The 23,786-nt window shown below is 42.9% G+C and overlaps 1 protein-coding gene across 1 annotated transcript in view; it reads left to right on the forward strand.

Moving 5' to 3' along the window:
- PICK1 (protein interacting with PRKCA 1) overlaps positions 1–23,786 on the forward strand; it is a 74,312-nt gene that overhangs the window by 35,165 nt on the left and 15,361 nt on the right. Inside the window, exons 7-10 of the mRNA XM_088468011.1 lie at positions 3,976–4,029; positions 6,045–6,107; positions 12,785–12,918; positions 23,040–23,132. Of these exons, the coding sequence (XP_088324137.1) occupies positions 3,976–4,029; positions 6,045–6,107; positions 12,785–12,918; positions 23,040–23,132 (344 nt within the window). The remainder of the gene's footprint in view (positions 1–3,975; positions 4,030–6,044; positions 6,108–12,784; positions 12,919–23,039; positions 23,133–23,786) is intronic.

Here is a 23,786-nt window from a genome sequence, read left to right on the forward strand (position 1 = left end):
TTTACTTTCTAATGCACTGCCAAAATAGAACATCTTCAAATGTTGGTACTCCACCCCCACCCGGTGGCTACCTCTTCGACCGGACCTTAGTCAAGGTCCATTTCATTACCATAATATACAGTCTCTGACTTTGACTGGGTAGCTACTGAAACAGTCATCCTGAAAGCGAGGGAATTCTCAGGTGCTGTGGTAAAGACCATGCTCAAGGCCTGGAAGCCATCGTCTGCCACAGGATTTGGAAAGCCTATTTTGTTTGGTGCGAACAACAGGTGTTTTCTCCTTAATTTTTCCGACTCTCCAGGCTGCTCTTCCTTTAAAGGGGAGTGGTTTTGGGTCCTCGACTCAGTTCACTGAAGATCCAGGTATAGGCTCTGTCCGTTTTCTTCCTAAAGAAACTTGCGGTCATTCCTGCAAACCAGACTTTCCGACAGGGAGGGTTGCAAATTCATCCCCCCTTTGTACCTCCGGTGGTACCGTGAGACTTGGTTTTGGTTGTTTAGTCTCTTCAGAAGCGTCATTTTGAACCTTTGAACTCAGTGGACCTGCGATTTCTGAAGTGGAAGACTGTTTTCTTGCTGGTTATGTCTTTGCCCAGACGAGTCTCTGAATTGTTGGCCAAGAAAAGGTGACCTAAGCCGTTCCCGTGGTAGCGGCCACTCAGACAATCAGCGACCGCTGCCATCAGCCAATCCGCAGTCGCTGCCATGGAAACTGCTTCTCCATTATACTGAAATGAGATGACCGCGAATGACCTTTTAGTCATTTCGGGTTGCAGCTGGCAGTCCGCTGCATGTCCATGGGGTCCCCAACGTTTTTCTGTTTTACCAAGACCTGGGACCTTTACTTGGAGAAGATGACCAACCTCATTCAGGGAATAGGTAAGTATGTAGTGTGAGTAAATAAGTGAGTACTGTGGTTTGTTTAATAGATTTTCTTCACAGTGGCTATACACATGCACCCAGACTACTGGCACTTGTAGTTCTATAAGTGCAAAAGGGCAGGCTTGTTGGTACCTGTAGTTTAACTGTGAAATACAATATTACTTCTTAATTTAACCCATTTCTCCTGCATTACCCTTCCACCAGAGATGCATTGAGTGGGGACCCCATTTTTTGGGAGTGGTCTCCACTTTCCGAGGATTGCCAGCCCTGGGCTCACCAGTTTGGGCCTGGTTAATGCTTTGGCAAGAGGATCCCACGCTGTGTGTCCTCCTGCTGTGGCATTACCACCCGGCTGGTTCAGCCTGGTGCTGGTTAAATGGAAAATAGGGGGAACCCCATGGCGTTTTACCCCCCGATTTTTCCATGACTAGAACAGGCTAAAAGGTTCAGGGCTGGTTATGGGTAGGAGCCCACACTGTTTTTTTTTTTTTTTTTAAATTTTATATATCCTAAATTAATCCTAAATCTGGGTACACGCTAGGGCGATGGATCGTCCGTCCGATCTGACAATTGCTAAGTGCATACACACTTAACCAATCATCGGGCATGTGTTCTCCCAATTGAGCTGTCAGTCACCGGAGGCTTCTGCAGCAAGTGTATGGGTGGTCAACTGACCACCCGTACACACAGCACAATGCATCAATATATCTGCAGATACTGTATATTGTTAAGCGACTGTGCTGCACAGTCGTCGCGACATGTCTGTGAACGACGTCATTTGCAGACATATCGTCTCTACACACTGACCGACACAAACACAATATATCGGCCAGTGTGTACCCAGCATGAGAAGCATGCACATATCATAGTGATCTGTGCATACTTCTCACAAACTCGCCTGCCTCAGGCAGGTGAATTGTGTCGGATTGGAAGTCAATTTTTAGTATTTTTACAATATCACTGTGATGTTTGTTTGGTAGAGATTCGGTTTTATAGTCCACTTTGAATATAGTAAATCCCTGATTTGCAAAATCGACTTAAAATCACCTATAAATGCACCAAAAAGCCAAAATCGGACTTTAGTAAATATACCCCCATATCTATTGTGAAACATGGAGGAGGCTCAGTTATGTTTTGGGGCTGCTTTGCTGTGTCTGACATGGGGTGCCTTGAATATCTGCAGGGCACAATGAAATCTCAAGACCTTCAAGGCTTTCTGGAGCGAAACAATCTGTCCCAGTCGCAGGTCATGGGTCTTCTAACAGGATAATGACCCAAAACACACAGCTAAAGACACCCAAAAATGGATAATAACATGATTGTGTGCTATTCTGAAATTATCTTCTTTGAGCCCTGATCTAAATTCTATTGCAAAAGAACTGAAACATGCAGTATTGAGAAGGCACTCATACCTGAGACACTTGGAGCAATTTGCTCAGGAAGAGTGGTGCCAAACTACTTGTTGACAGGTGCAGAAGTCTCATTAAAAGCTACAGAAATCGCTTGATTGCAGTGCTTGTCTCTAAACGTTGTGTAATAAGAGATTAGGTTTATGGTCCCATCATTTTTGTACATGCCATTTTAATTTGTTTTATTATTTATAATCTCTTGATTCAAAAATCATATGCAAATTCTGATTTCTACTACATATGGAATAAACAATGATGGATGCCAATTACTATTTTCACTTTCAAGTTATTTCAGAGGAAAATATGAGTGGAAGGGTACAAACAAATTTGATCATGTCTGTTGTTTCTGGATGTTTCTCTATGCTATTACTTGACTTTTCCTTTCCTTCAAAACACTCCTTGTTGGAGACTCATCTAAGTCAGGAACATGAGAGCTAATCATGTAGCTATAGTTTCCCAGGTAATGTGAGCCTGATTGAGACAAAAAATTTATATTAAAAGTATCACTCAAGGCCTAAGCTCAAGTAACCCTGAGGATAGATTCATTTTACCTATCTTCAGGGTTACTGGAGATTAGGATACAATTGTGAGTGACTGGCACTACGTTCCCTGTGAGGACTAATGATGGATCCAGAATTGCAGCCAGGAACAGCAGAAGATTTCAACAGGGCCCCTCAAAGAGAATACTTGGGTTCAGAGGTGGTTCCGGTGCTTTCTTTGATCTAATAAAAGTCCTTTCTTTCTGGTGTTTTTTTTTCTCCAAAATATGTGAAGGATAGAAACAAAACCGTAAAAATATCTTATTACTTGTGAGAGACAGATGTGCACTCACCCTTCAGGAGTGAGTTATAGACGTTGGTCTAAATTTTCACCATGATCCTACGGTAGTTGCAGAGTGCAACGCTGATCTTTATAGTAAGGTTGTCACTTCCTCACACGCGTCATATGTTGTGAATGGGGAAATAAATACGACAAGCCTCCATGGTACAGATCAATTAACCCAATCCAAGATCATACACGTTATATAATATACTCCCCTTGAATTGGATATCCTATAAACCTTGGACATTCATTTTATCATCCCGATGTCCGTCGGCATATTAAGATGAGTCATTTAAATCGGTACAAAAATAATTAACGAATTGTCAGATAGGTCTCTCGTCGACCGCTGCTATAGACCAACATGAGGCAAGCTGATGCCCAGCCATTGATTGTACACAAATTATAGCATGCTCAATGTGCCTCCGTGCTGAAGAAGTTGCTTATCCAGACAGTCACTTTATAAATGTAATAACAATGCTGCATAAAAACTGCCAGTGTTTCACCAGCACTTCCTATTTGGTTATTGGCTAGTGGACATAACAAGATAGTATCATTTGTAGTAACTGCTTACTTTCTCTTCTTCGTTCAAGTGTTCTTCTATTGGATCTATCCAATTGGCTGTGATGAACTCGCAGAAATTGTGTGAATTCGGGCTCCGGGCCGCGAGGTGTGTGAGATGAGGTGCAGTTGCTGGCGTTTTAACGCCGTGACAATAGCAACTCACACCCTTCATGACTAATTGAATTGACCCCATGTAATTTCGGTTAATAAAAAAAGTTTTGCAAACAGCCTGCATTTTGTATGGATATGTTGTCATGAGTTCTTAACTTTAAATTAGAAATATGAATGTAATATTTTTACAGATGGCTTGGTGAAAAAACTGGAAGAGCTTGAAAAAACAGCAGAGTTTTATAGAGGTAAAATTTGATCATGAACATATATACTGCATGCTAAACGCCTTACAGCTAATGTACTCCTACTTCCATCTTGCCATATTGTAAATGTAAGTGCTTCTATGGGGTCAATCCTCTTAGGTGTGAATTGCGAGTAGCAAGTTTATTTCTTGAAACCTGCAGACTTTGCACTAATGTGCGCTCCCGAGAACTCTCCAATCCAATTAAAAATGCCTATTTGCGGTACTCGCAGCGGAGGGGTGCAAATTGACTGCCAAATGAGATGTGAGAGGAATGCATAAAAAAGTGGGGAGACAATCCTGGACCCCCAAAATTGATAATTTAGTTAGCAGGACTGTATAGAAGGCTGTTTGTGGGTATTAGGAAGGTACTGTAGGTTTTTAAATGGTTTCAAATGGCTGATTTGTGCTTTTTTTTAAATAAAAAGTGTAAAACAATGATAAAAAAACTATTTTTTTTTTTTTCTTAATCTTAAATGAAAAATGCAAAAAGAAGTAGAAAAAAATGTGATTTTGGGGTACTTTGAGGGCACCTTTAAAAATTGTAAAACAAATTATACAAAAACAATTATTTTTCAATTAAAAAAATATTGTAATTAAATTTGGGGTGCCTAAACTAACGAAAAGGTTGATATGGGGGTAATTTGAGGAAATTTTTTTTACTCCCAAAAATGACATGTAATTATTGGACTAATTAAGCTAACTGGAAACTTCCAATTGCCTAATTAGTCATTAGGGAAGGGGGGGGGTGTCCAAGTGGTTCAGCACAGTGTCACGACATTTTAACCTTAAAATAAAGATTTTCTTTTCCATCTCTTACACTCAGTGAGTTGCGAATGGAAAAATGCAAATTCAGTCTGACTGGTTCACTGCGAGTTGCTAATTGGATTGCAAAATGAATTTGCTGTGCGAATTTGAAGAGAAAATAGCAACTCGCTCCTTACAATTCGCACCTAATAGGATTGACCCCTATGTCTGATGTTCAGTGTCAGCTAGTACCTGCAATTTGTTGTAATTACTTTTCATTTATAGTCTATATAAGACCTTTTGTTGCTGCTCTTATGTATTTCACATGCCTTTTTAGGTTTTCTGAATTTACAGCTAATCAACCATATTTTAAAAGAAAATTATATTAGCAAATGTTGTTAAAAGAGGAATGTTTGTAGAATGTTTTGGTTGACTATAAAATAGTGGTAGTTCCTTGTTTATTTTTTATTATTTTTATTGTTTCTTTGTTCATGAGCTGGTTTATGTCGAAGCTAAGGAGAGAGACACAACATAATAATGTCCCCTAGTTCATAATATGCCCCATAGTAGTGACCCCAGTTTATAATATGTCTACTGGCTCCAAATCACAATTCTTTGTATGTATACCCCATTCCAGAAGACAACTTTGTGCATGCAATAAGTATTACACATAACTTCACCTGAGGATCTTTGCATTCCCTTAATACCTTATTATCCAAAATGAGTCGCTATGAAAAAGTTAAACGGACGTTTTCTCACTTTTGAGAAAGAGCGAGAAAGAGTTGGCAGTCGGTGAGCTCCAACCGTTAGCTGTGATTTGCGTTCATTGAACTACATGTAAGTGAGGATAGCACTGTCTGCTGTTTATCAACTTCGGACTGCCTGGGTTGTGTATCGGTAACATGACTCACACTAGGTAATTACAGTCACCGTGTTTGGACTGTCTGGGTCCAGTACGTGCACTAGAGGATGGAGGAATTGCGGAGAGAACATCCGGCTGGCTGTAGGTTACACTTAATGTGGTACTTTATTTCAGGATGTGAAAGGGTCATGTGATCTCTTATTTGCACAGGTAATATATAAATGTGAACAATTACTGCGTTTCATGTTCACATTTTTAATATTGCTCAGCAAAAGTGAGTTCCTCCTTCTTGCAGAGATTAGTTTTTTCCAAAAGGGAAAGCAGCTTTTCACCTTTCTACTCTCTATACTGTCTTATTGTAATATATCTCTCATGTGTTTTTCATTTGTTTTTGTTTTATTTTGTTCAAGGTATGATGGAACACACCAAACGTCTCTTGAGAGCATTCTTTGAACTTTCTCAGACACATCGGGGTAATGATTATTTCAACAAACACTATGGGCCAAATGTAATAGGGTGAGAGTTTAGAAAAGTGAGAGTTTCTGACACTTTTTAAACTTTGCCAATGTAATAGTGTCCAAAAACAAAGTAACAGAGCGAACTTGCATGTTTTTTTAGACATAAAAAACTCTCACGATTTCAAATCTCATTCAGATGTTTTCCCATTTTGAAGATAAAACTCAACCAATGTGAGAGTTTACTGCTAAACTCTCACATTTTCTAAACTCTCACCCTATTACATTTGGCCCCATATATGTTTTCTTTGAGTTTTACATATTATGTTAATGTACAGAAGTCTATTTACTTGAAGCAAATATCTTATAAGGGATTGTTGATTTGAGTTAAGCAATGTTGTGATCAGCAAACCCTTGAACAAGTGGTTTTTAATATTTTGTGCTTGATGTCCATCGGCAACAGATCACTTTTCAGCACCAGCTCATTGTCCTTTTGCCACAGTGAATAAACACTCCTTCCAGTATCTCATGAGTTACTGGATTCTACATCTCTACTTGTTGAAACCTGTCTCTAAAATTATATAATTTATATAGCATAATTATGATGAGCTTGTGCAGGGCCGGTGCTAGGGTGCAAACTATGATTATGCACCCTCCTACAGATATGTCCTTTTGATATCTCTTCACAATGTTTTATAATTTTAAATGTTTAAGAGTGACAAATAAAATCCATTGATTGTTCACCATAGATGGTTTTTGTGCCATTGATGGTAACCATCGATGGACATCACACCGATGTCCATCCCTAATCAAGGCTTCCATCTGGGGAATGATTTCTTCAGTTCTTCCCAGATAGAGAGAGAGCCTTCGGAGACTTGAAGAGAGGGCAATCCATAAGAGGGCAATCCATAAGTAGGGATGGCTTTCGGTTAACCATCGATGGCTGATGGTTTTGCCATCGCTGGCGGTGATCCAATGGTTTACCGCCATTTATGGCACAGACCCAAAAGATTTTTTTTTTCACCTCTATGTGCCGGGATACGGAGCTTGGCTCCGCCCCCTGACACGACCCACAAAGCCCCGCCCCAACTCTAAGGATGGACATCAAAATCTGATGGTTGGCAACCATCGATGTTTCAGATCGATGGATGTACTTTCTCCATCAAATACCGGGAATTCAATGATTGCCAGCCATCAGATGCAGCTTTACGATGCCCATCCAATGGCTGGCTGTTAATAGGAGGAGCACACACCCGCAGCTCTGTTATGCAGAGCAGTAGGAGAATAGATGCCATGCACATGCGCACGGCATATATTCTCAGTTTAGGGAAAGCCTGTGGGCAGCCCAGCATCTCATAGAGTGCTGGACACGCCCCGACAGTGACATGGGCGGGGGTGCCGTGAGGCTCTGCCCCTTTTCCCACAGACCCCGCCCCCTGTTCGGGTGCTAGTATAACTATTGCGATGGTTATATTATCGAATTGTGATGATTTAATGTCAGAAGCCGGATATCCATTCGATGCCAGGCTTCGGATGTCCATCTCTACCCCTCTCCTTGATTGGCCCGGTGCCCAGCCAGTATTAAAACAGGGATGACAATCAGTGGATTAAACCATCAATGATTTGCAGCAGATGGTTTCATACTACCGGTGTCATCCACCAATGGTACCATCGATGGATAACCTACCGATGACCATCCCTACCCATAAGCAGGGCTTGACAAATTTTTCTAAAATCTAGGAGCCAGGATGAAAGTGTAGGAGCCAGACCACCGTCCCCCCAAAAAAAATTACAGGAGTGATCGAGGACACAGCTCTGTGTGTTATGCAACTGTTATACACACTATACTAGTCCACAAAATGGTCACAGTTGAATGGATATAGTAACATGGAGGCCCCCTCACTGCTCTGCACAGCTCCCCTGCTCCACTCTCCAGTAATAACGAACCACATTTCATATAAAACAATGGTGCCAGAAAGTACAACAGAACCACCCTTCCCCTCGTGTTCACGCCACTATCCCTCTGAAGCCGCTCCGCAGTCCCTGGCCATGTATAAACCCTATTACCGGGGAGCTCTGTGCAGCCAGAGATAGGCGATAGTAGACAGCTGGGACATACAGAAGGATCAGCTAGACAGACAGCATGGGTCAGAGCAGGACAAGAGGAGTCAGCACTGGCCGGGACGGACAGAGGCATAGCAGTCACTGCATGTGACACTCAGCACATGAACGCCGCAATACTATAGCATGCCTCCCAACATGACCCTCTCCAGGAGGGACACACAGCTCTTGTCCTGGACTTCCCTGGTAAGAGGTGGGGCTGCAACGCAGTTCAAAATTCAAATAGGGGAGCCACACCAACTGTCATTTCAACCGCTGCCAAACATCACTGGCTGGCACTCACTGGCAGTTGGTGTGATTCCCCTATTTGACTTTGGACTGTACTGCAGTCCCACCAAGTACAGGACTAGAGCATTGTGTCCCTCCTGGAGAGGGTCATGTTGGGAGGTATGCTATAGGCAGGAATCTCCGTGGGGGCTGATGAGGATCTGCTTCCTCCCTCACTGCAAAATCTGGTAGCCATGGCGACCTGGCCCCTGGGGTTTGTCAAGCCCTGCCATAAGGGTTATAACAAAATTACACTGGGGTTAGTTTAAATCACACACTAGTATATTTCCAGTATATTTTTTCCTTTAAATGCAAGTCACTATTTATAGATTTATATATGTCAACTACACTGGAAGAAATGCAAACTTTGCATCAATTACAGTGCATTTTGGGTAAAACAATTAAAATGTTTGCATATTATATTGTTCACAACCCATTCTGTACAATGTAATATTTGCCCTGTGTCACTGACTTTCACCGCAAAGATGGCCATCAATGTTTCCAAAACATCAATGGCTGCTGGCCAATATCAACTACTTTTGCCATTGATGTCGGAGAACCGGTACCGGTTCTCTCCAGCCAAAGCATTATCAGCTCAAGCAGGGGATCTCAGGGGAGGTGGGGTCCCCCCCTCTCCCGAACACTGCAGGCTTATCTGAAGCCCGGGGCTCTTCCCCGCACCACTAGGCTGTGGGTTACGGGGGTTTAATGGTGTAAAGATAGAGAAACTATTGTATTTTCCAGTGGAACTACAGGTGCCAGCATGCCTGCCCTTTGGCACTTGTGGAACTACAAGTGCCAGCAGGCGGCCAGCACCCGTACTTTGGGTGATGATGCTTTGGCCGGGGAGACCCGGTGATAGTCCCCTGGCTGTGGCATTACACCCTGGACAGTTTTTGGTCCGGTGCTGGTTTTAAATATAGGGGAACCCTAAGCAATCTTTTCCCCCTATTTTGAAAACCAGGACTGGACAGCAGCCAGGTGCTGGTTCCTATAATACGGGGGGAGTGGGGGAGACCCTACGTCATTTAAAAAAAAAAATGCAACCCATTATAGTACACTCACTCACACAAGCAACCTGCACATGTTTTCTGATACGCGCAGGCTGCTTGTTCGGGAGGGAAACTCGTGGCGGTAAACTCCATCAGACAACACTATTTTGATCAACATGGGAGCTTGGTCGCCGTTTTTGAAATGACAGCTGATTGTTTTGGTCAACTACACCACTCTATCTCTCTCCAAGGCTTTATACATTCAGCCCTAATCCTGATGCTTTACTGGCTGCTGTTGATATGAATTATATACATATAGCTTTTTAGCCAACATTGTTTAGTTTTTGCACACACGCAAGGTGTTTTCTATTTAGGGTATATCGTGTTCCTATTATACATTGTGAAGGTCACAAAATCCTTCATTTACAGTCAAAAGATCATTCTGGAATATTTTACATCTGTGTCCGCCTCTTCAATTCTCAAAGTGCTTTCTCTACAACCAAACTGATATTCAACTAGCTATGTTGGATACTGAAAAAAGAATATCTCCATATGCACGCTACATGTTTTTCTGCCATGGAAGCCAAAATTGTCTTCCCACTTTTGTAGTCCAAAAACAGGATACTAAAGCCCTTATGTTTCAGCATGTCAGTTGATGATTGAAAAGTCATTAACTTGTTATCCTTCTATTGCTTTTATTTGAAAACTGCTTATAACTACCCATTCACTAATTTCATGGAATTTTTACCGAAATAGCTATTTTATAAGTTTGTTTACAAAGCGCACATCCGTTAACCAAAAATCTCCTACTGTAGCTCGATCCCTCCACTTTACCCAAGATCTGTCTCTCAGCCACACACATTACCATCTTATTTTTGGGCTGCACCCATTCTGTAGAATACCCTTTCTTGCAAAACAAGACTTCTAGCCTCCCAATTTTCAAGTGTTCCCTTAAAACTAACCTCTTCAGGCAAGGTTATCAAACCGCTGTCCTACTTTTGTCTGTTATTACCTTGTCTTGTTGTATTACTGTTTTGTGAACAATTTTAAAGCGCAATGGAATATTCTATCTATCTGTGTATATATACAATCAGGTGCATAAATATTGGGACATTGACAGAATTTTCATATTTTGGCCTCTATTCACCACCACAATGGCTTTGAAATGAAACAAACAAGGTGTGCTTTATCTGCAGACTTTCAGATTTAATTTGAGGGTAATTACATCCAAATCAGGTGAACGGTGTAGGAATTACAACGGTTTCTATATGTGCCTCCCACTTTTTAAGGGGCCAAAAGTAATGGGACAAGCTAAACAATCCTAAATCTAACTTTCACTTTTTAATACTTTGTTGCAAATCCTTTGCAGGCAATTACAGCCTGAAGTCTTGAATGCATAGACATCACCAGAAACTGGGTTTCATCCCTGGTGATGCTCTGCCAGGCCTCTTCTGCAAATGTCTTCAGTTCCTGCTTGTTCTTGGGGCATTTTCCCTTCAGTTTTGTCTTCATCAAGTGAAATGCATGCTCAATCGGATTCAGGTCAGGGGATTGACTTGGCCATTGCATAACATTCCACTTTTTAGCCTTAAAAAACTCTTTGGTTGCTTTTGCAGTATGCTTTGGGTCACTGTCCATCTGCACTGTGAAGCGCCGTCCAATGAGTTCTGAAGCATTTGACTGAATATGAGCATATAATATTGCCCGAAACACTTCAGAATTCATTCTGCTGCTTTTGTCAGCAGTCACATCATCAATAAATACAAGGGAACCAGTTCCATTGGCAGCCATACATGCCCACGCCATGACACTACCACCACCATGCTTCACTGATGAGGTGATATGCTTTGGATCATGAGCAGTTCCTTTCCTTCTCCATACTCTTCTCTTCCCATCACTCTGGTACAAGTTGATCTTTGTCTCATCTGTCCATAGGATGTTGTTCCAGAACTGTAATGGCTTTTTAGATGTTGTTTGGCAAACTCTAATCTGGTCTTCCTGTTTTTGTGGCTCACCAATGGTTTACATCTTGTGGTGAACCCTCTATATTCACTCTTGTGAAGTCTTCTCTTGATTGTTGACTTTGACACATATACACCTACCTCCTGGAGAGTGTTCTTGATTTGGCCAACTGTTGTGAAGGGGTTTTTCTTCACTAGGGAAATAATTCTTCTGTCATCCAACACAGTTGTTTTCCGTGGTCTTCCGGGTCTTTTGATGTAGCTTATCTCTCCGGTGCGTTCTTTCTTTTTAAGAATGTTCCAAACAGTTGATTTGGCCACACCTACTGTTTTTGCTATCTCCCTGATGGGTTTGCTTTGATTTTTCAGCCTAATGATGGCTTGCTTCACTGATAGTGACAGCTCTTTGGATCTCATATTGAGAGTCTACAGCAACTGATTCCAAATGCAAATGTCACACCTAGAATCAACTCCAGACCTTTTACCTGCTTATTTGATAATGAAATAACGAGGGAATAGCCCACACCTGCCAATGAAATAGCTTTTGAGTTGATAGTCCCATTACTTTTGGCCCCTTAAAAAGTGGGAGGCACATATAGAAACCATTGTCATTCCTACACCGTTCACCTGATTTGGATGTAATTACCCTCAAATTAAATCTGAAAGTCTGCAGTTAAATCACATCTTGTTTGTTTCATTTCAAAGCCATTGTGGTGGTGAATAGAGGCCAAAAGTTGAAAATTTTGTCAATGTCCCAATATTTATGCACCTGACTGTGTGTGTGTGTGTATATATGTGTGTGTGTGTGTGTGTGTGTGTGTGTGTATATATATATATATCTAACACTGCTCCTCACCTATAGGGGGGAATTCAAGTGTGTTGCGTGCCAGCGGCCACTAGATGGCACCCGACAAAGCAATTCAATTGTTGTTCAGTTTGGGCATACACAGCCGCCAGCCAAGACATTTCTACTTGCAGCCCCCCGAGTTGGCGAGCAGAAATTACAGAAAAATGACAAGTTAAAGCGATCAAATGGGACTTTTCGTGGCCGCGACACTGTCCCGTCATTTTGACGGGCTGCTAACTAGTTGCTAATAAATAAGTGGCAATGCCCGCCTGACTGAAACACAGTAAGTCCTCATGTCATTGCTCTGAAATAAGTACCTGATCCATAATTAAGTGTACCATAATAGTTGCTGTCCAATTTAATCTTTATTATAATAGTTTATAAAGTTGTACTTAACTTACCAAATGCAAATGTAAAAAATGCTAACACCATTGAGGATTTGTGTTTCCCAAATGCACAGTATGTAAATATGTGATGTTCAGGCTCAGTATTTTGTTACTCCCCTAGCTTTTGGTGATGTGTTTTCTGTCATTGGTGTCCGGGAACCCCAACCTGCAGCAAGTGAAGCATTTGTCAAGTTTGCTGATGCACATCGTAGCATTGAAAAGTTTGGCATTAGCCTTTTGAAAACGATAAAACCGGTGAGTGATCTGTTTACAATAAATTTTGCATGGGATTAGAGTTCTTCAAGAGTACAGAATGTTTCCATTAAATTTAGGATTAATGTGCTTGATGCATAGATTTATGATATCAGTTGTCTCTCTTTTTGTGGGGGAACTAAAAAATAAAACATTCATGAGAATGGCTATGTGTATAACAATCATGATTTCCCCTGCAATGCTCATTGGCAGCCCTTACAATGGTTAGTTCTTTTCTAAGTTTGGTAGAGAGGTAAAAACTGGGTATATAATGCGACTCCTCCTCTTCCCCTGTGTTTTTTCCTGCCTCTAAGCATAGCCAGGTAAGGTAATAGTCCATTTTCTTTCTGTAGTGCAGGAGCTTAGATTCGCATCAGTCCAGGCGATGCAATGATGAAATGATACAAGCTATAGATGTGTTGGCTAAAATTAGAATTTATGTAACTGTAAATCAAATATCCTGGCGCCAGATGGAGAATTCACTCACAAAGATCCCCTATCAGTGAAAAGAAGCCGCTCACCTATAGAGGAAATTGCTAATCCTCTCACAACATTGCAAAACATAACAATAAGGTGGCGCTTATCACATAGGGTCAAAAAATGCGCATCTCTCCCTTTTAATTAAAATATATCAATACATACAGGAAAATAAAAAAATTATTTCGTCTCCTGGGAGCAAGAAAAAATCTTCACAAAAAAACAGTGCTAAATATATTATAATCAATGATACTAAAATATACCAATAAGTCCCAAATACGAAAAATTATTTCAGCTGCTTAAATGCATATAAAAATCTATCAATGTTAAATCCATTAAGGCAAAGTAAACAAAATGTCATAAGAGTTCCAAGAAATAATCAGCTATGTTTCCTCCTCTTAAGCAGAAGAAGTGCTCACCGCTCATGGGATATGGCAAGCAAACAGTCTCTGCTGCAATGAATATTGCTGGCTGTTAGCTAAATCAAACCTCCCAAACTTGACCGCAGGTGCAGAATATCAATGAGTACCTGTAAAATAAATATCCAAGTGCTGATGATATTGTAAAGTGGCTATTTGCCGTCTGCTTTGAGACTGTGGTCCTGATATTGCAGTGATCATACTGCAGTAGTTTGGCCATTGTGCAGGTGCCTGAAAGCAATTCCAGCCGCAGATGTAAATGACATCCTCTCCAGATGGTTTGTTATATTTGAGGTTTTCTCCAAAATGACAGAGCAACTCCTCTACATTCTTAGGTATAATGTAAGTGCCCGCAGGGTGTATAAAGCGCGGAACAGGGGAATATCACTGCTCTCAGATAGGCGGACGCGGGCTGCCAATACACTCCATATTCTTCAACCTGTTTCACCGCACAAGAAGCAGAAATGACCATGAGTGCAGCACACTGAGGAATATATAGTAACGTTGTCAGTCAGACACAGGTGATAGCATCTAATGCTCATTAATCTCAGAACTTGCAATTAAGCCCTCATAGCACTGAAAAGAGTTATGGTAAAATGTAACCTTGTTAACTCTTTCTTCAAAGTCCACAGCTCCCCTGTGACAGTGGGGTGTAGGTGGGACCTGGAGGACTGGACACCAACAGCAAAGCTTTTCAATCCCAGGATGCTCCGGTCCTTCCCCCTATACCATGCCCACAGCCTTAGGGCAACTCAGTTTTGTTAACAAGCCCAAGGCAGGAGAAGGATAGGATAGAAGGAAGGCTGGTACACTGAAGAATCAGAATCACACAGAGAAGGAAACAAGTGACCAAGAGAAGAAACCCATAGAAGCCAGATGCATCAGGGCGGGTGCCCTGTGGACCCTATGGACTTCAAAGAAAGAGACTTAGCAACGGTAAGTTTTACCATAACTCTCCTTTTCATCTTCAGGGTGCATAGGGCTCCACAGGGGAGACCATGGGGATGACCCAAAGCAGTTGTTCAAAGGCGTGAATGCTCCTGAGCTGAGAGGAGAACCCTAAGCCCGAAAGAAGCATTCTGAGAGGCAAATGTATCAAAGGAATAAAACCTAAGAAAGGTGTGGACAGAAGACCAAGTGGCCGCCTTGCATAGCTGTTCAGCAGAGAGCCATGCCTGGCTGCCCACGAGTGACCCACCGAGTGGGTAAAATGAGCAGATACTGCAGCCGGCACAGGAAGGCCAGTCTGCGTGTAAGCCTGTTAGATAGTCTTGAAAATCCATATGGCCAGAGTCTGTTTGTTAGCTGGCCATCCATCTTGTGGAACCCATATAGGACAAATAGGCAGTCCAATTTCCTGATGGAAGTAGAACGGTCCACGTAGATCTTTAGAGCACGGACCACATCCAAAGAGGCCTCACCTCCCAGAGATGTCTGGTGATAGAAAGGCCGGAACCACAATTTCCTCATTAAGGTGGAAATGAGAAACCTCCTTGGGAAGGAAGACCTGTCCTGATGAAAGATTAAAAAGAGAAAGCGACATGACAGCGCCCCTAAATCCAATACCCTCTGGGCAGATGCTATAGCCAGAAGAAAGAGTCTTTGCAGTAAGCCACTTGACATCCACTGATTTCAAGGGTTCAAATAGAGGTTCCTGAAGTGCGTGGAGCACCACTGACAAATCACATGGAGCCACAGGAGGGACAAAGGGAGGTTGTATATGTATAACACCTTGCAGGAAGATGTGAACATCCAGTAGAGGAGCAATTCTGTGCTGGAGCCAGATGGACAAAGCAGAGATGTGTACTTTTAGAGATGCTAGACGGAGGCCTAGATCCAATCCAGCCTGAAAAAAGACAAGTATTCAAGAAACCTTAAAACCTTGGATCATAGTTTCTCAGAGCACACCATTGGAAATATGTATGCCATATTCGGTGATAAATTGTGGCCGGTTTACGTGCTCTGAGCATGGTCTGGAACACAGAGCTGAAAAATCCCTTAGCCATTAGGAGGGATGTCTCAAGGGGTGTGGTAAGTATTACCGCCAGATGCATGGTCGGCAGTTCAAATCCCGACAGCGGCTGCCCGGCAAGGGTGAAAATCCCGATCATCCTAAGGTAAGTATCGCTAACCTAATTCCCTACCCTAACCCTCCCTTAGGGGTGCCTAACCCTAACCCCCCCCATCCCTAATCCCCCCTGTAAGTGCCTAAACCTAACCCCCCTTCCCCGCTGCTTAAACCGAAGTCTCCCGGGGGGGTGCCTAACCCTAACCACCCCCCCGGGGGTGCCTAACCATAACCCCCCCCTTCCCCTAGCCTAACCCTCCCAGGGGGGTGCCTAACCCAATGTCCCCCCGGGAGCCCTAAAACTAACCCCCCCCACCGCGGCTGCCCGTGTCTGGCTTACCTTCGTTCGGTATGCCGTGCGTCGGTCTTCTGGGGTCTGGTTAATGACAGGCGTCGAGTTTTCGACGCCTGTCATTAGTACCATGCCGGGATTACAGTGTCTGGAAGCCGGCGGTCGGGATTTAGACCGTCAGCTTCCGGACTACATCCCGTCTCATGAGTCAAGCCATTAAAGACAGAAGGGCTAGGTCCGGATGTAGACATGGATCCTGAGACAACAGGTCTACTTGTAGAGGAAGTTGAAGAGGAACGTCTATGGAGAGACTTTGAAGATCTGAGTACCAATGGCGTCTGGGCCAAGCCGGAGTAATCACAGGACTGTGCCCCCTTCCTGCTTGAACTTTCAAAGAACTCGAGGAAGCCGGGATATTGGAGGGAAGAGATACGCCAAATGGAAGGTCCACTTCACACATAATGTGTCCACGAAGGCCACGTTGGGGTCCCTTGTCCTGGCTCCATACAGCGGAAATTTGTGGTTGTGTCTTGAGGCCATGAGATCCACATACGGTAGACCCCATTTGCCCACCAGGAGCTGAAAGACTTCTGGATGTAGAGATCACTCTCCTGCATGCATGTCGTGACGTTTGAGGAAATCCGCTTCTCAATTAAGAACTCCTGGGATGAACACTGCGGAGATGGCGTTCGGTCCATGTGAGAATGGGGGACACTTCTGCCATTGCTGTCCGAATTCGAGTGCCTCCTTGGTGATTGAGGTAGGCAACTGCCGTGGCGTTGTCGGACTGTATTTGTACTGGCCTGCCCTGATAAATATCCTGAGCCAGAGTGAGCGCTCTGTAGATGGCTCGAAGTTCCAGGATGTTGATTGGTAACCCTGCCTCGACTGGGGTCCAGCAGCCCTGGAAGTAGTGCTGGCCGGTCAATGCACCCCACCCTCGGAGGCTTGCGTCTGTGGTGAGGAGAGCCCAGTCTGGGATCCAAAAGGGATCCAAAATTGTCTAAATGGGATGTCTGTAGCCACCAGGCTAGGGACAGGCAAACCTCCAGGGGGAGGCCCTTCGTCTGAGATCTGAGCAGATGGGGTAGCCCATTCCACCTGGAGAGGATCAGGTGTTGTAGGGCACTGGAGTGAAACTGCGCAAACTCCACCATGTCGAAAGTGGACACCATGGATCCCAAGGTCTGCATTGCAGAATGAATTGACAGTTGGCGACTGCGGAGCAGTCTGCGCACTCGGTGCTGTATTATTGAGATCTTGTCTGCTGTTAGGAAGATTCTCTGAACCTGAGAGTCCAGGAGCGCTCCCAAATGTACCATTCTTTGAGAAGGTTCCAGGGAAGACATTTTCTAGTTGATCAGTCAACCGTGCGTTTGTAGAAAGGCAATGGTTACCTGCAGATGGCGGTGATGAATCTCTGGGGAGCTGGCCCACAGTAAGAGATCGTATATGTATGGGAGTAGTCAAATCCCTTGACGACAAAGATAGGCCGCCATAACTGCCATGATCTTGGTAAGGACTCGAGGGGCCATTGAGAGGCCAAACGGCAGAGCCTGAAATTGGTAATGTTGCTGTAGTATAGCAAACCGGAGATATTGTTGATGAGAAGGCGCTATAGGTACATGTAGGTAAGCGTCTTGAATGTCCAGAGACACCATAACATCCCCAGGCTCTATAGCTAGGATAATAGAGCGTATGGTTTCCATACGAAACCTGGGCACCCTGATAAACTTGTGCAGATATTTGAGGTTGAGGATAGGCTGAAGAGACCCATTGGGCTTCTGAACGCAGTATGGAATAATAGCCCTTGCCTCATTGTAAGGAGGGGACCGGAATTATTTCTCCTGAATTCAGTAATGACTGAATGGCCTTTTGGAGCAGCAGGGCCTTGCTTGGGTCCGATGGAGGTCTTGTTCAAAAGAACTGTTGTGGGGGTCGCCTCAGGAAGGACAGGGTATATCCGTGGGAAGCCACTTCTCTTACCCAGATGTCTGATGTGGTCTGACGACCCAAAAATGGACGAATTGAAGAAGTCTTGACTCCCACCACCTACCAAGACTGAAGGCTTGTCTTCAGATTTGGTAGGTGGACTTCTAGTAACCCAGATCTGTTTGGTCGTAGGCTTGGAGGCCTTAGTCAATGCCGGATGCCATGGAAAGAACTGACTTTTAACTTTTTCTTGAGGACGAAAGGATGACATCCGAGGCTTCGCATTATATGCAGAGTGCAGGCTGCCAAGGTGGTCACAATTTAGTCCAATTCTGGTCCAAACAGGTTATCCCCAGAATAAGGCAGAGACTCCAGAGCCCTTTTAGAGTCCAAATCTGCCTTCCATGAGCAGAGCCAAACAATACGGCGGGCCACTACAGAAGTGGCAGATGCCTTGGAGGCTAGGAGAGATGTATCCATAGCTGCTTCACCTAAATAGGCTGCATCCCAGAGATATGTAGGACAGCTGTTCCCTCGAAGTATCAGGGGGAAATGGAAATGTCTCCTATTGAGCCTCTGCCCAACTCTCAATGGCTTTTGCCATCCAGGTCATAGCCCTAGCAGGACGAGTAATAGCTCCTGTAAGAGAGTATATAGATTTCAGACAAGCTTCCATCCTTCTATCCATAGTTTCCTTCAAGAAGGTTGCAGTATGGATAGGTAAGGTAGCATTCTTGACCAGATGTGTTATGTGGGAATCCACTGCTGGGGGAACTCCCATTTAGTGCAATCGGCAGCGGGAAGAGGGTAAACGGAACTTAAACACTTAGGCAGCTGAAATTTTTTACTAGGCATATTCCATGCCTCGTTCATGTGATCAGATAGCTGGTCAGAGTGAGGAAACTCTGGTAAAACTACCTTTTGTCGTTTAAAAAGTGGCTGTTTTATATTAGGAGCGTGTTCTGCCTCTTATTTGCAGAATACATTTTACAGCTTTCACCAGTGCAGGTATATTCACTTTAGAGGGGTGCTCCTTGTCTCCCGAGAGGAAGTCAAAGTGAAAGAGGTCTGCGTCTTCTGCCTCCTCAGATTATACATCATAATCTGATAGATGAGTGGACTGAGAAGATAACACAGCACGCTTAATAGGTTTCCTCGGTAAAGGTCTCCCTTTTTGCAGCATTTGCTGAATAGCTGTAGATGTATCCGCCAAACTCTACTGAGGTAGAATATACGTCTGTCCATGGGGGAGGCAAATGATTTGCAGGGAGCACCTGCTGTGGCCATCCCATATGGGGAGCTACCACAGGGACTGCTAGGTGGTCCACAATTTTTGCCAGCACCTGAGAAAAGGTAGCCCATTGTGGGTCCTGTGGAGAGGACACTGGGGCTGATAGGCCCGGGGCGGTATAACAAGTTGCACAAAGACCATCCTGAATGAGGTTCTCTGGAGCTAAGCCAGCTGAGTAGGACTTACAAGACACCAGAGTAGGAGCAGCAGCATAAACCTGCTTGTTATTCTTTCCTCTGCCAGACATATCCACAAGAATGATAAAATACACAATCTGACACAGTGCAGTGAGCCACCCAGATGTATGTGTAATATGGCACAGTGTAGTGTGCAACCGCACTATATAGTATGTGATAGCCCTCACAAATATAGGGAGATGTGAGGTACAATGAACCCACTATACCTTAGTATGCCACGGGTTATAGTAAAATAAAGGGAAAGGTATAAGCTGGACAGCATAGAAAATAGAGATCAGCGCTAGCACATGTCCGATACAAATGCAGAAAAAAACAATATAGCTGCAGTGTGCACTAAAATCAACTACACAGACCGCAGTGGCTGGTAGGATATAGCGCTGTATAACCTGGCCCTTGGGAGAGGTATACAGGGAGACTGGACCCAGCGTTCCCTGAGACCTGCTTGCAGAAAATTTCTGCCGTAAGTCTCAGAGGGGATGAAGGGTGAGGGAGGAGCACCTAAGGGAACAGCAAGACCGCAGTGGAGGCGCCCTGAGCTGGGGGAGGGGCTGCAGGGAGAGTGCCTTCTCCACTTGCTGACATTAACCACCTGGTCCCCTGGCCTGTCAAAATATGCCCTGCACCAGTGATATATATGCCCTGGTGGTCTAGTGGAGTCCTGGGCGAACCAGTGTCCACATCAGCACCTCCTGCCTGTCTCCTGAGACCAGAGGCAAGACTGCGCAAAGACGCAGGTCCCCGCCTTACCTGTCCCCTGGTTTCCGGGCTGCAGTCTGGGGTCCGGGGACCCTTCTAGCAAGTCCCCTTCAGAGCCTTGCCCGGAGTGTCACGGCGCCGCGGAGGGGTGATAGAGCAGCAGTGCAGACATCCAACGGACTGTCTCGAGTTGCTGCTCCGTAGTAAAATAACTAGAAATTAAAATAAATTTAAAAAATAAGCTTGGGCTGCTTAAAGCAGCCCCACTGTTAAAAAAATGGTGACCCAGCTTCTGGGCGGGGTATAGGGGGAAGGACCAGAGCATCCTGGGATTGAAAAGCTTTGTTGTTGGTGTCCAGTCCTCCAGGTCCCACCTACACCCATTGTCTTCCCTGTGGAGACCTATGGACCCTGTAGATGAAATGATGATGCAAATGGTTACAATTATTCAGTATCTATCTACAATGTTATAACATATATAATAGAAATGTACATATATATTTCAGTATATGCATTTATTGAATCTAATATTTAAAAAGTAATGATGTGTTACACTAAAACAAGTAGATCTAAAACTAAATATATAGTATATTCCTTGGGGAGACCAGGAAAGAGCATATATAATTAGTTTAACAAGAGAATACAATGGATTCAAAAACTTAAATAGACTTGATGTATTCCATAAGGAAAGCAGAACTAAACATATATTCCACTGAAGGTCCTCTAATACATCAGATAAATTCAAGATCTATAGTTTTATTCAATGCCTGTGGTTGTAATGATTACATTTTAAGCATCCAGACTGCTTCTTGTCTGCACATGGGGCCTGATTCAATAAGGATCGCTATTGCGATCGCAGCTCCGTAATCGCACGCAGGTCTGTTGCGAAAATATGCTAATGATTGCTATTGCAATGCCGTGGCACTGCAAGCATAGAGACGCGTGCTGCTTCCCACTACCGCTATGTAACTTCCAGTCCCGCATGTACATCGGTAACATTGAGTACCATCGACCCCTCACGCAGAATTACAGCATCCCTGTATTAGCGTAGAAATTGCTAATCTCGTTGCACGCAGTAGGTATCCAAACTCCGTATGTCACTGCAGTGGGTAATTTAGGCACGCCCATGTAACATCGTTCGAACAGACAGGCATGCCTGCGTTTCTCCAACCAGTCCCCTGTCGCAACCCCCAAATGCTGACTACCTGTCACTCACTCTGCAATGGCTTACAGTACTCTGCGTGATTGCAGTGTAGCACTGTGATACCTGTGCAGTACACAACAATCGGCCAACTGCATGCGCTGTTGCAGTTGCGAACAGTAATGAATCAGGCCCATTGTCTTTTTTAATTGTGTATGAATTGTGAGTACAAATTAAGTTTAATATTTAAATTTTCATTACTGTTTAGATGACTCTACAAGGCCTAAGAAAATCATCTTTTAGGACTTATGAGTTTTAAATGACATCCCAAATGTACAAATAGCGCAAGATTATTATGTCTTGATTTTCTCATGACAGTCGTTTTTGTTATTGAAAATTGTAATTGAAAAAAAAATATGTATTCTTCTAATACATCTTTAGCATCAGTGTCTAAATAACCAATGTCAATCTCACTAACTGTTTAATGTACCTGTGGCTTTTATGAGGAAAATTTCATATTACAATGCTTTAAAATGTAATGGGAGCCTTATGTAAGAGATATTAGTTTATTGGAAAATGTAATAATATACGATTACTGGTACCTCAGATTTACAAGCTCATAGCCCTTTCACACAGAAAAGCAAATTCCCGGGTCAAGCATTTGGACCCAGTAATTTGCTGATCAACACGGGTCCTTTTTCTGTGTGAAAGGGTCAACCCAGGTCGAAATTCCTAGGATTTCTACCCTGGTTTTTACGAGGGTCAAAGTTTTCACACAGAAGAAATACCCAGTTTAATCCGCAAATTACCGGGTCCAAATGCTTTACCCGGAAATTAGCTTTTCTGTGTGAAGGGGACCGGCAAAGAAACCCGCTCATAAAATGCTGGGTAAAACCCGGGATTATTTTTTTTTCTTCTGTGTGAAAGGGTATCAGTCTTTGCTAACTGGCAGTAGCCATTATGCTCTTATTGAAGCCTATTGAGTGTAAATTAACTACCATGGCAATAAATATTCTACACATGAGTGGCATGGGCTGCTTGGTGAATGAGCACATTGACATCTAATTAATTAATTAGTAAGTGGCTTATATATAAATCAAGGGAATCTTAAACTGTTCAATTCATCCTTTCTTACGAACTATGCAAAATATCAGTTGCTCTTAACTTCATTTAATAATTTAGGAGAGAGAACATTCACAAACCAGTAGTAATATTAGTTATATTGAATAGTCAACTCCTGAGATTACATAATCTGTTGAGAAGGTGCTACCTGGGTAATCAATCTGATTATAACCACACACACAAGAAATGACAGAGGGTACCACTTAGTGCACTGGCTACAATACCACTTGCTGCAATGGCTACAACACCTGTTAAAAAATACGATAAAAAGTTTAAACTTTATTAGATTTGTATGAATAAAATTCTAATAAAGTTTAACTTTTAATCTTCTTTTGGGATTTAGTATTGTAGTCGGCGCACCAAACATCGATAACCCGTTTTTCCTTTATATCTGTATCTGAACCTAGTTTGTTTACTCACTTATACAATTCAGTAAACACTGGCAATAGATTTATTCTGATTTTCTTCCTAATATCTTTTTTCCAACAGATGCTGAATGATTTAAATACCTACCTTAATAAAGCCATTCCAGACACTAAATTAACAATCCGAAAATACCTTGATGTGAAATTTGAATATTTGGTAAGAAGACAGTAGCACTGTCATATATGCATTTTGGATCATTTATTTTTGGCTCTAGCAGGAAGGAGAGGTGGGTTAACTTGTTTTTCTGCAAAGAATCAATAGTACAAAAGACTGGATAGAACAAATTTACACCTGGTTAAAGAGATTACCAACCTCCAATGATTCCACTTAGTCGTTTTAGTTGGCATTTATGGAACCTTTTCATTCTGTATTTAGTTGTAAAGCTCCTCATTTTAGCTGTGTTTTATCAAAACACCTAGTGCACAAGCATCTTTGCACACTTCTAGTTCCATTATAAAATGCATAGATGTGAATGAACCATACACTAATGCAGGGTTATCCTATATACGTTAATGACTTGTTCAATATGTATTCCTTCATTTACATTTTTACACTATTTAAGACGTTCAGTGTTAAATGTCACAAACTTAGAAAAATTGGATCTTTTCGTGCCAGGCAACCTTACAATATGTTGAAATATAATTTTATATATATCCATCTATTATACTGTATACGGATGAGCTTATTATGGTAAAATACCTTCATACTCCTTTACTCCATGTAAATGTTTAGCCATAAATATTAAATTCCAAAAAATAGCAATTATTATAATTATCTTTTATACGGTGCCACAAGGGTTCCGTAGCATAC

This window comes from Taudactylus pleione, unplaced genomic scaffold, assembly GCF_031769625.1.
Source record: "Taudactylus pleione unplaced genomic scaffold, aTauple2 ptg000080l, whole genome shotgun sequence".
NCBI lineage: Eukaryota > Metazoa > Chordata > Amphibia > Anura > Myobatrachidae > Taudactylus > Taudactylus pleione.